Source organism: Neophocaena asiaeorientalis, unplaced genomic scaffold (genome assembly GCF_003031525.2).
Source record: "Neophocaena asiaeorientalis asiaeorientalis breed wild unplaced genomic scaffold, Neophocaena_asiaeorientalis_V1.1 scaffold150, whole genome shotgun sequence".
Classification (NCBI taxonomy): Eukaryota; Metazoa; Chordata; class Mammalia; order Artiodactyla; family Phocoenidae; genus Neophocaena; species Neophocaena asiaeorientalis.
Genome location: NW_020176571.1, coordinates 727928 through 740539, shown reverse-complemented (window position 1 = coordinate 740539; position 12612 = coordinate 727928). Strand labels below are relative to the sequence as shown.

Sequence of the window (12612 nt, the reverse complement as noted above, 5' to 3'; positions counted from 1 at the left end):
TGTGGCGCACGGGCTTAATTGCTCCGTGGCATGTGGGATCTTCCTGGACCAGGGATCGAACCCGTGTGCCCTGCGTTGGCAGGTGGATTCTCAACCACTGCGCCACCAGGGAAGCCCAGTTTGTACTTCTTGACCCCTTCACGCACTTCGCCAACCTCACCCCCCACCTCTGGCAACCACCAATTTTGTTCTCTGGATCTATGAGCTTGGCTAGTTTGTTTCTTAGATTCCAAATGCAAGTGAACTTACACAGTATTTTGTTTTTCTCTGGCTTATTTCTCTAAGTGTAATACGCTCAAGGTCCATCCTCATTGCTGCAAAGGGCAGCATTTCCTTCTTTTTGTGGCTGAATAATATTGTTTTTTATATATATAATATATTTATAATAATATATAATATTTTATAATTTTTATAATATTATATTGTGCCTGAATACTATGTATTATATATTATATGTATATATATCACATCTTCTTTGTCCATTCAACCAGTGAGGGGCACTTAAGTGGCTTCCATATCTTGGCTATTGTGGATAATGCAGCAATGAACATAGAGGTGCATATATCTTTTCAAGTTAGCGTTTTCGTTTTCTTTGGGTAAATACCCAAAAGTAGAATTGCTGAATCATATGGTAGTTCTATTTTTAATTTTTTGAGGAACCGCCATACTGGTTTCCACAGTGGCTGCACCAGTTTACATCCCAAACAACAGTGCATGAAGGTTCCCTTTTCTCCACATCCTCACCAACACTTGTCACCTCTTGTCACCTCTTGTCTTTGATGATGGCCATTATAACAGGGGTGAGGTGTTATCTCGTGGTTTAGATGTGCATTTCCCTGATGATTACTGATGTTGAGCATTTTTTCATTTGTGTTTGGCCATCTGTGTGTCTTCTTTGGAAAAACGTCTGTTCAGATCTCCTGCCCATTTTTAAACTGGATTGTTTGCTTTTTTGCTATTGAGTAGAATGACTTCTTTATATATTTTGGATACTAGCCCCTTATAAGGCATATGAATTACAGATATCTTCTCCCATTCCATAGGTTGCCTTCTCACTTCGTTAATGGTTTCCTTTGCTGTGCAGAAGCTTTTTAGTTTGATGTAGTCCCACTTGTTTGTTTTTGCTTTTGTTGCCTTTGCTTTTGGTATCGATTCAAAAAAATCATCACCAAGACCTATGTCAAGGACATTACGGCCTATGTTTTCTAGTTTTATGGTTTCAAGTCTTACATTCACGTCTTTATGTTGAGTTAATTTTTGTGTATGGTGTAAGACTGTAGTCCAGTTTCCATCTCTTGCATGTGACTGTCCAATTTTCCCAACACCATTTATTGAAGACCCTGTCCTTTCCTGTTTGTATGTTCTTCGATCCTTTGTCAAAAATAAAATGACCATATATATGTGGGTTTATTTCTGGGCTGTCTATTCTGTTTCATTTATCTATGTGTTTTTATATCAATACTATACTGTTTTGATTACTACAGCTCTGTAATACAGTTTGAAAGCAGGGAGCATGATGCTTCCAGCTTGTTCTTCTTTCTCAAGGTTGCTTTGGCTACTCCGGGTCTTTTCAGGTTCCATACAAATTTTAGGATCGTTTGTTCTATTTCTGTGAAAAATGCTATTGGAATTTTGATAGGGATTGCATTGAATCTGTAGATTGCTTTATTATTTTTTAAATTAATTTATTTTTGGCTGCATTGGGTCTTTGTTGCTGCACGTGGGCTTTCCTTAGTTGCAGCGAGCAGGGGTTACTCTTCATTGCAGTGCACGGGCTTCTCATTGTAGTGGCTTCTCTTGTTGTGGAGCACAAGCCCTAGGCGCGTTAGCTTCAGTAGTTGCAGCACGTGGGATCAGTAGTTGTGGCTCATGGGCTCTAGAGCACAGGCTCAGTAGCTGTGGCGCATGGGCTTAGTTGCTCCTCGGCATGTGGGATCTTCCCGGACCAGGGCTCGAACCCGTGCCCCATGCATTGGCAGGCAGATTCTTAACCACTGTGCCACCATGGAAGCCCCTGTAGATTGCTTTAGGTAATATGGACATTTTAACAATATTAATTCTTCCAATCCATGAGCATGGAATATCTTTCCATTTATTTGTGTATTCAATTTCTTTTATCAATGTCTTATAGTTTTTTAGTGTACAGGTTTTTCACTTCCTTGGTATAATTTATTCCTATGAATTTTATTCTTTTTTTTAAAAAATTATTTATTTTTGGCTGCATTGGGTCTTTGTTGCTCTGTGTGGGCTTTCTCTAGTTGCAGCGAGCAGGGCCTACTCTTCGTTGCGGTGCACGGGCTTCTCATTGCAGTGGCTTCTCTTGTTGCAGAGCACAGGCTCTAGGCGCGCGGGCTTCAGTAGTTGCAGCGTGCACTCAGTGGTTGTGGCACGTGGGCCCTAGAGTGCACGGGCTTCAGTAGTTGCAGTGCGTGGGCTCTAGGGCACACAGACTTCAGTAGTTGTGGCGCACAGGCTCAGTAGTTGTGACGCACGGGCTTAGTTGCTCTGAGGCATGTGGGATCTTTCTGGACCAGGGCTCAAACCCATGTCCCCTGCATTGGCAGGAGGATTCTTAACCACTGCACCAACAGGGAAGTCCCTATTTTATTCCTTTCAATGCAGTGGTAAATAGGATTGTTTTCTTAATTTCTCTTTCTGATATTCTGTTATTAGTATATAGAAATGCAATAGATTTCTGTATATTGATTTTGTATCTTGCAACTTTACTGAATTAATTTAGTAGTTCTAACAGGGTTTGTGTGTGTGTGTGTGTGTATGAAGTCTTTAGGGTTCTATGTATAGTATCATGTCATCTACAGATAATGAAACTTTTACTTCTTCCTTTCTGATTTGAATGCCTTTTATTTCTTTTTCTTGTCTGATTGCTCTGACTAGGACCTCCAATACTATGTTGAATAAAAGTGGCACGGGTGGGCATCCTTGTCTTGTTCCTGATCTTGGAGGAAATGCTTTCAGCTTTTCACCATTGAGTATGATGTTAGCTGTAGGTTTGTCATATATGGACTTTATTATGCCCACTTTGTTGAGAGTTTTTTTTTTTTGAGCGTTTTTATCATAAATGAATATTGAATTTTTTCAAAAGCTTTTTCTGCATCTATTCAGATGACCATATGATTTTTATTCTTCATTTTGTTAATGTGGTGTATCACATTGATTGATTTGTGGATGACAAGCTGTCCTTGCATCCCTGGAATAAATCCCACTTGATCATGGTGTATGATCCTTTTAATGTACTGTTGAATTTGGTTTGCTAATATGTTGTTGTTCAGTATTTTTACCTCTATATTCTTTAGGGATATTGGCCTGTAATTTTCTTTTCTTGTGGTGTCCATGTCTGGTTTGGGTATCAAGGGAATGCTGGTCTTGAAAAATGAGTTTGGAAGTGTTCCCTCCTCTTCTATTTTTTTGGAAGTTTGAAAAGGATTGGTATTAATTATTTGAATATTTGGTAGAATTCACTATCTGGTCCTGGATTTTTGTTTGTTGGAGGGTTTGTTTGTTTGTTTGTTTTGGCCACATCATGTGGCATGTGGGATCTTAGTTCCCTGACCAGGAATTGAACCTGTGCCCCCTGCAATGGAAGCATGGAGTCTTAACCACTGGACCACCAGGGAAGTCCCTGTTGGAAGGTGCTTTTTTTTTTTATTACTCATTCAGTCTCCTTACTAGTTATCAGTCTGTTCATACTTTCTATTTTGTCATGATTCAGCCTTTAAAGGTTGTATGTTTCAAGGTATTTATCCATTTCTTCTAGGTTGCCCAATTTCATGGCATATAACTGTTCATAGTAGTCTGTTATAATCCTTTGTATTTGTGTAGTATCCACTGCAACATCTCCTCTTTCATTTCTGACATTTATTTGAGTCCTCTCTCTTTTTTTCCTTGGTGAGTCTAGCTAAAGGTTTGTCAGTTCTGTTTATCTTTTCAAAGAATCAGCTTTTGGTTTTATTGATATTTTCTATTGTCTTTTTAGTCTCTATTTCATTTATTTCTGCTCTGACCTTTGTTATATCCTTCCTTCTGCTAACTTTGGTCTTTGTTCTTCTTTTTCTAGCTCCTTGAGGTATAAAGTTTGGTTGTTTATTTGAAATTTTTCTTGTTTTTTAAGCTAGACATTTATTGCTATGAACTTCCCTCTTAGAACTGCTTTTGCTGCATCCTATAAGTTTTGGTATGTTGTATTTTCATTTGTCTCCAGGCATTTAAAATTTTTTCTTTTAATATTAATGGGTTAATTAATAACCCATTGGTTATTCAGTAACATGGTTTTTATTCTCCACATATCTGTGAATTTCCCAGTTTTCTTCATGTAATTGATTTCTAGTTTCATACCATTGTGGTCATAAAATATGCTTGATATGATTTCAGTCTTCTTAAATTTGTTAACACTTGTTACAAAAGATATTTGTTAAGAAATAGAGATCAATACAATTATAGAAAGGGGCTTGAATACCCCTGTTACATCAATTGATAGCCTACCAAGACAGAAAATCAGTAAGGAAACATTGGACTTAAGTGACACGATAGACCAGATGGTCTGATATTTGCAGAACATTCCATCCAACAGAAGCAGAATACACATTCTTCTCATGTGCAAATGGAACATTCTCCAGGATAGATCATATGTTAGGCCATAAAACAAATCTTAACAAATTTCAAAAGATTGAAATCATACCAAGATCTTAATAATGTCAGCTTACCCACAGTTAAGCAGGATCTGGAAGACTGACTCACATTACTCAAACCTACAATAGCCCAACACATAAACCCTGCCAGGGGACATAGCTTTCCAGGATTAGAATGTTCTCAATTTCTTCCTGCTATCAAACTACTTCAGTAATTAGAGCATTTCTTGGTGTAGTGGTTTTTAAATATGTCCACGGTTTATTTGACAATACTTTTCTCAAGAGGTGGAATCTAATTCCCCTCCCATTGAGTGTAGGCTGCACTTAACGACTCACTTTGAATAAGTAAAATGGGGCAGACGTGATGGTATGTGGTTTCCAAGGCTAATAGGTCATAAAAGATATTTTGGCTTCCACACTGCCTTTGTTTGCATCACTCATTCTAAGGAAGTCAAATGCCATGTCATAAAGACACTCTAGCAACTCTGGAGAGGCCCACAGATGAGGACCCGAAGTCTCCTGCCCACAGTTGAGTGAGAGAACCATCTTGGAGGCAGACCCTTCAGCCGTGGCAGACATATTGGCCAAAACCTCATGAACGACCCCAAGATGGAGCTATTCAGCTATGTCACTCCTGAAGTCCTAACCCTCAGAAACTAGGAGATAATAAATGTGTGTTGCTTTAAGTCATCAAGTTTTGGGGAAATTTGTTATGCAACGTGGTGATCAAAATTGTATTGTAATCACTGCTCTTTCATCTCCAGGGTTCTCAGTTTGGGTCAGTTTTGTCCCTGTCTGGGTCTGCCCTGCTTTCAGTCTTCCTTGGCTGCGAACTCAGCTCCGTCTCTGGCAGGGATCAGAAACGGGCTGGTGTTTTATAGAAATGATGACAGAACAGAAGGTGCATTCTGGGAGGTTCCAACCCGATCATTGTAATCCAAACTCTGTGTGCATGTGTGTTCAAATATCCATAAGCTTTCCTTAGATCCTCTAGGGTTCTTAAGGAAGAAGAGATTAAGAACCATCCTCTAACAACAACAACAAAAATCCTCGGGGGCAGGGTCCCTCTCTGTTCATCTTCGCCTCTCTCATAAGGCCTGTCAGGGTGAGGTGCACATGACAGATGTACAATTAATGTTAACAGGCGGGCTTCCCTGGCGGCGCAGTGGTTGAGAATCTGCCTGCCAATGCAGGGGACACGGGTTCGAGCCCTGGTCTGGGAGGATCCCACGTGCCGCGGAGCAACTAGCCCGTGAGCCACAATTACTGAGCCTGCGCGTCTGGAGCCTGTGCTCCGCAACAAGAGAGGCCACGACAGCGAGAGGCCCTCGCACCGCGATGAAGAGTGGCCCCCGCTCGCCACAACTAGAGAAAGCCCTCGCACAGAAACGAAGACCCAACACAGCAAAAATAAATAAACTCCTACCCCCCCAAAAAAATAATAATAACAGGCAAGTGGATGACTATCCACACTGCTACTTTCCCATCAACTTGCTTATACGTGTTTGCACACACACGCGAGTATAAGCCGGCTCACACCCATGCACAGACTTTGTATTAGTTAGGATTAGGTTTGGCTGCCGTTAACAGAAACCTCCAAAGACCAGTGGCTTAAATAAGAAAGAGATTTGTTTCTCTCATGTGAACAAGGTTGGGAGAGGAGGGCAAGCTTGGTATTGTGGCTCCACAAACTTATTAGGCACCCAGGCTCCTATTTTTCTCCTTTGCCATCTTCGCTGCACAGCTTCCACTCCATGGTCCAAGATAGCTGCTCAAGATCCAGCCATCACGTTCACATTCCAGCCATCAGGAAAGAAGAGACAAAAAAGGAATGCCATCTCCCTACAGGTACAATTCCAAGAAGTCTCATACACCCATTCTGCTTACACCTCACTGGCCATAACTTAAGCACATGGTCACATCTAGCAGCAAAGAAGCTGGGAAATGTAGCTTTATGCCTGGCTAAAAATCAGGGGTTCCTTTTCCACATAAGAAGGGAATAAAGGATATGGGTGGGGGGGAGATTGGCATTTTATGCCTCACACCAGGAGGAAGCAGACAAAAGAAACAAGTCAGAGAGCTTGTGGGTTTCCAGTAGAGGGAAGGCAGGGATGCTGTGGCTTGAAGGAGAGTGGAGGATGGGCAGCAGGGAGGCAGGTGGGCATGGTGGGTGGTCAGTGAGGGGACAGAGGGGGGCTTATCTCACAGCTACTTCCCCAGGCCCCCTGGGTGGTGCTGCAGGAGAATCCCAAGAGGAGGGTGTGTTCGCCTCTGTTGGGAGGAATGCTGATCCCCTCCCCGCGTTTCCCTGAAGAGGAACATCGGTCCATAGCACTTGGGCCTCTCTCCACCCAGGCCGAGGACACGGGACTCTCCTGATGGGTGAGCTTGGAAGGAAGAATGGGCGGCCGCGGCACGGCCTCTCTTCCCTCTGGGAGCTGCCCCATCAGGGGCCCCAGTGTTCGGTCCAGTAATGAGGGGCTGGGGTTTCAGCTGTGCCAGGGATGGCTGGATAAGTGTAATTCAAGGGTGGAGTGTCAGCAAGTCCATTCGTCTCCCAAATAAGCCATGCTCTCCAACAAGCTTTCAGCAGGAATACATCTGACCTTTATTTCCATCTGCCCCACATCTGTTTTCCAACCGAGTTAGATGTAAGCAGGAAAGCAAGGTCGTCGGTTATGATTTATCCCCCAAGCCCCGACAGCCTCCTCCCACTGCCTTCACATGCCCTGCCGATTAGTGGAATAAGTGGCCTCCAGTGTGGCTGGGAGGTCCCCCAGTGCCCAGGCCAGCTCCCGGACCCCTCCCCACAAACCCCCAAGGAATCACCTTCTACACCTTGCATAGAACGTTGACTGAAGACGGGGCAAACTGGGACACAGAAAGTTGAGATAGTTCACTCCATGGTATAAATGGCTGACGCGCCCATCCTGAATGCGGGCTTTGTAAGTGGGCAGGAGGGGGACGTCGAGGCACCACAGGGTGGCAGTGGGCGGAGCAAAGGCTCACAGGGGCCCGAGGGCTCGGAGCTCAATTCCCACCAGATCCCCCAGCACAAGGTCACTGTGCTGCTCCGTGTTTCCAGGCCCACCTGTAACCCCCTGCTCGGGAAAGGCAGGCAGGGGACATGGCTGTGTTAATCCTGGGTGACAAGGTTTGGTTCCTGGATGGCCTCGTGCTGCGGTGGGTCCGGGTGGGAGCCCTGGTCCACCAGGTGGGACGGTGTCAGATGGATTACCTGGCCTTGATTTGCAGCCAGGTAACATTTACAGAAAATCTTTAAAACCTGCTGAGGTAAAGCACTGTGTCATCGAGCCCCGCCCCCCGCCTCTGCCCTGCCGCCCTGACTGCAGAGAGGGCGGAAGGGTGACTTCTGACACCTTGGCCCCTCCTTAGAAGTCCTATAGAACGTCTTCCATGAACAGATGAACGCAGGGCTGCGGCCCTGGGCCTCACACAGAGGGGAGGGCATTCGGGGGACGGGGGGGAGAGGAGGCTCCTGGGGAGTCTGACTGTCCTCCCACAGATGGCTGGGGGGAGCAAATGGAGGGGCTGCCCCGCATCTCCAGCCCTGGGCGGGGCACAGCCTGAGCCTGAGCCTGGCTGCTGCCCGCTGGTGTGCGTTTTTATGTCTCATGACCTAGTCCTGCCTGCAAGAGGATCAATGACATCTCACCAAGACTTTAGGTCCAACCACCGATTGACAGGAAATAAAAGGCAGAGGGACAGGTCAGGAGCATCGAGGGGATGCCCTCAGTTCCGGACGGGGGCGCTCTACAGGACAAACGGCTTGTTCCATCACCAAACAAACTGGAAGAAACAGAAGAAAAGAAAAAAAGAGCAGTGACGGAGCCTGTAGAGGTGCTGTTGAAATGGTGCGTGGTAACCCCTGCTCTCCTCCTGGGGAAGCTGGCCGGCCTCTCATCTCAGGCCCCGGCTGCACCCCGGTCCTCACCAGAGGCTTTCCTGCCAAGATGAACTCAGGGTTGGTTTTCACTCAGAGGCTGGCACCTCCTTCCGCTCTAGCCATTGGTGCTACCGCCTCCCCATGGACCGAGTTTTCTCCCTGCAGTGTTAACACCTCCTTCAGAGCACAGAACTGACTGTCAGAGCCAGAAAGGGCTCTAAGAGCACACCGGGCCCAGCACCTCCTGTGATAAAATGAGGCCATCAGCCCAGAAGCCCTGTGAGCCGGGATGCGGGTTGGAGCACTGGACATGGTGGCAGAGACCTCTGGCTGGCCCTCAGACCTCAGGGACCAGCATTCTTCTCTCTTTCCCGCACTGACCTCCCCAGATGCACCCCCATCCGACCCCTCACCTCCCACGGGCCTCCCAGTCTGTGGGGCAGGAATCCACGTGGAACCAGAGCTCACGGCCCTGCCACACTCCTCCCAGGCTCTGACACATTCACCTCTCCTCCTGGCGGCTTTGTTGCATTTGGCCTTGGGTGAGTTACTGGGGTTGAAGTGTGGGTTTTTCTGGAAGAGGTCTGGGGCCCCAGATACGGCTCCCAGCATCAGAGGATGTTTGGGGCAAGGAGGACTGAGGGGGTCAAAGAGAGGGCATTCCCGGAGCTCGCAGACCGAGGCGCTGACCCCTCGGCTTCCAACCCCCTTCTGAGCAGACAGAATTGCAGGTGTCCCTCATCTACAGAAAATTATGTCCAGTTTCTTATTTTTTCCTTCAAAATGTTGTTCATATATTTTCCTTTTTTCATTTCTACTTCTAATCTGCCTGGACCGGGTGTTTGACCTATAAAGCAAGACCCTGCTTCCCCCTGCTGCATAGATGACTGTTTCAAACGTCCTAGAGCCTTCCCTGGAGCTGGTGCCTTGGAGGAAGGGGCATGTGTATAAACCCAGGGAAGTGCCCTCAGGGCTTCTGTCACCTGGCCATTTATTCAGTCATTGCATATATTAGGTACTTATTACGTTGCAAGAGTTTTTGTGGGTTTTTTTGTGTATGGTTTCTTTGTTTGGTTTTTGGCTTTAGGGGTTTTTTTGGCCACACCATGAGGTATGCGGGATCTTAGTTCCCCAACCAGGGATCGAATCTGTGCCCCCTGCAGTGGAAGCGTGGAGTCCTAACCCCTCGGAGCACCAGGGAATTCCCAAGAGTTTATAATAACAGATATTTGAAAACAATCCAGGTGTCAGCTATCTGGGCCTTGTTTATTAAGCTCTGGTGTGTCCCCACTGAGAAACAGTGAGACAGAGGGTGGGGAAAGACCCTCAACTAAAAGCAAAGCTCAGGAAGTGGGCAACGTGTGCCTTTCATCACGGAAAGAGGAAACAGAGAGTTTACATGTGCATTTGTTTATTTTGCACAAAGAAACTAATAAACATGGTGGGAGACATAGGTGGGGTGGGAAAGAGGTGTGGGGAGTAGAGGTGGGTATAAATCTTTCAACATATCCCTTTTCAAGTTTTTTTGATTTTTGAAATGTGATTCCATACCTATTCGAACTTCTTATTTTACTATAACAAAATTTAAACACGTCGATGGCCCTGCCCTCCCGTCCCGCTACGAGCTCTAAATGTGGCCAGAGGGCAGGACGCCCATGGCAGGAGCGGGCCTTTCTCCCGGAGGAGATGGGGAGCAAAAGCAAGGCAGGGGAGGCAGGTAGTGCAAGTGAGACGGCCGGAGCCGGGGGAACGGACCGCAGGTCTGGTCACCGTGGGAAGGAGGAAGTGGAATTCCGGCCTATGTGTTTTCAAAGCGAGCGCACCTCCCCTGTGGGTCTGAGGCGGAAAGGGCGCCGGGAGCGAGCGGCGGCACCTGCGCTACCGTGTGTGGCCACCAGGTGTCAGCAGCGCGCCGCCCGCCGCAGTGCCGCCGCCACAGGTGCCGCAGGTGCCGAAGGTGCGGGCCGCAAGCATCGCCTTTGCTTTCCGAGGCCTTCCTCCGGGCACTTCCCACCAAACGACGGTCCCCGGGGGCGGGGGCGGAGGACCCTGGACAAAGGCTCTGGGCAAGAATCCGTTCCTCCGGGGCCACAGGAAGCCGAGGCCAAGGGAAGCCAGGGGTCACGGGAGGGGTCAGCCTGTCCCCCGAGGGCTGATGCATCCCGGCCTCATGGAGCCAGAACAGGGGTGAAACGGCTGTCGTGTGTGGGTTAGGGGTTAAGCAGTGCGAACCCCACCCTCAGAGAACTGACCCAGGCCCACCAGGGTGATGGGCCCCTGACGGGAGAGAAAACAGCCCCATATTGTAGGGTGACCACTGAGGCAAGACTCAGGAACCTGCTATCACCTGCTGTGTGACCTGGGAGAGTTACTGACCCTCTCTGGGCCCCAGTTGAGCCCTCTGTCCCTCAGAGAGGGTAGATAAAATGATCTTTAGGCCTCTCCCCGCTCTGATATTCTGTGAATCTAAAACTTCCAGTCCTCCCACCTCTTCCCCTCTGGGAGGTCTGGCTGGACTGGGCAGACCTCATCTCCTAACATACGGTCTCCGGACAGTCCCCAAGGAAAGGCCCTTTGGGAGGTTGGACCTGGCCACCCTGAAGGAGGAAGAGGAAGAGGCTATTGGCTGAAAAGCCTGGACCCCGTGGAACTCAGCGTCTCTGCCCCAGCCACACCATCGGCAGGGAGAATCGGGAGCTACAGAGGCTTCTCAGGGCAAAGCCCACCTGAAATGGCTGCCTGTCCCCACCGTGATCCCAGATCCCACACGTCTGACGTCCGCGCTTCGGGACGCAGAAGAAGGAACAAAGAAGGTTACGTTATTTTAGGATGACTGCTAATTAAAGTAGCATATATTATGTATGTGAAAGTGATATTTATAATCTAGCAAGCTGACTTAATTTCGGCCGATAGATGCATCTACACGTAGCCAGACCTCAAGGAGTCCAGTCTTGCAAGAGGCATGGCTCACATCAGTGCTTCAAACTCCTGACCTGGGGAAAGGGACATTTGGGGATCTGGACAAGGTGGCTGAGATGGGTCGCAGAATCCTGTTCTGGTGAACTTTAAAAATTAAACAGTCAGGTCTTCCTGAGGAAGTTCCGGGCAGCACCTGATAACCAGTCGATCTATCAGAGAAAGTTCTTCTTACAGCAGAATGGCAGCTCGTACATATGGAAGAAATGGTAGAAGCAGAAAAACCACCATTTGGTGGTTGTCTCCTCCAGATATTTTCTACGGCATCTTACATGTCCTTCCTATTATGTGACCTTGACCATCTTCCATCAGAAGGCAAGGTCTCTCCCCCTCCTCTTGAAACCGGGAGGGTTTAGCCTAGAGAGATATGACCCAAGAGTATGGCAGATGTGATGCCAGGGGACTTCCAAGGTTATATCAGAAAAGGCAATAGAACTTCTGCTTTGTTCCCTGAACACGTACTCTTGAAGCCTTCGGCCGCCATGCTGTGCGGAAGCCCACCCGGGCCTGTGCAGAGACCCCTGGCTGAGGCAGGAGGCTGTATGGAGACAAGGAGGTCCCGGCCAGCCCCCCGCCGCTCCCACCCCTCCAACTCATGGAGAGACGGAACTGCCGCAAACAGAACTGCCCAGCTGGGCCCACCCCAAATCCCGGACCCACAGAAACCGTGAGAGACGATACGTCTTATTGCTTTCTTAAGCCACTAAATTTTGGGATAATTTACTATACAGCACTAGGTAACTAAAACAGCCACGAGGGGAGTAATAGTCTCGATTCAGACACTAATCCTCAGTGGCTGCACATTCTCCCTTGCCTAAAGCTAATTTCTCATCAGAGTTCAGCATCATTTCTCCTTCCTTTCATTCTAGAATCTTCTGATTATCACCTTTTTCATTTATCTTTTCAGTTGCTCAGGAAGTGGGCAACGTGTGCCTTTCATCACAGAAAGAGGAAACAGAGTTTACATGTGCATTTGTTTATTTTGTACAAAGAAACACAAGAAACTAATAAACATGGTTATTTATTTATGTTTAGAGTTCTTTATACTATTCTTGCTACTTTTCTGAAGTTTCACATTATTTC

The 12612-nt window shown here is 47.2% G+C and overlaps 1 protein-coding gene across 1 annotated transcript in view; it reads right to left on the bottom strand.

The window, feature by feature from the left end:
• HDHD5 (haloacid dehalogenase like hydrolase domain containing 5) overlaps positions 1-10714 on the bottom strand; it is a 23257-nt gene extending 12543 nt beyond the window's left edge. Inside the window, exon 1 of the mRNA XM_024733120.1 lies at positions 10377-10714. Coding sequence (XP_024588888.1) covers positions 10377-10714 — 338 coding nt within the window. The remainder of the gene's footprint in view (positions 1-10376) is intronic.
• Between the last annotated feature and the right edge of the window lie 1898 nt (positions 10715-12612).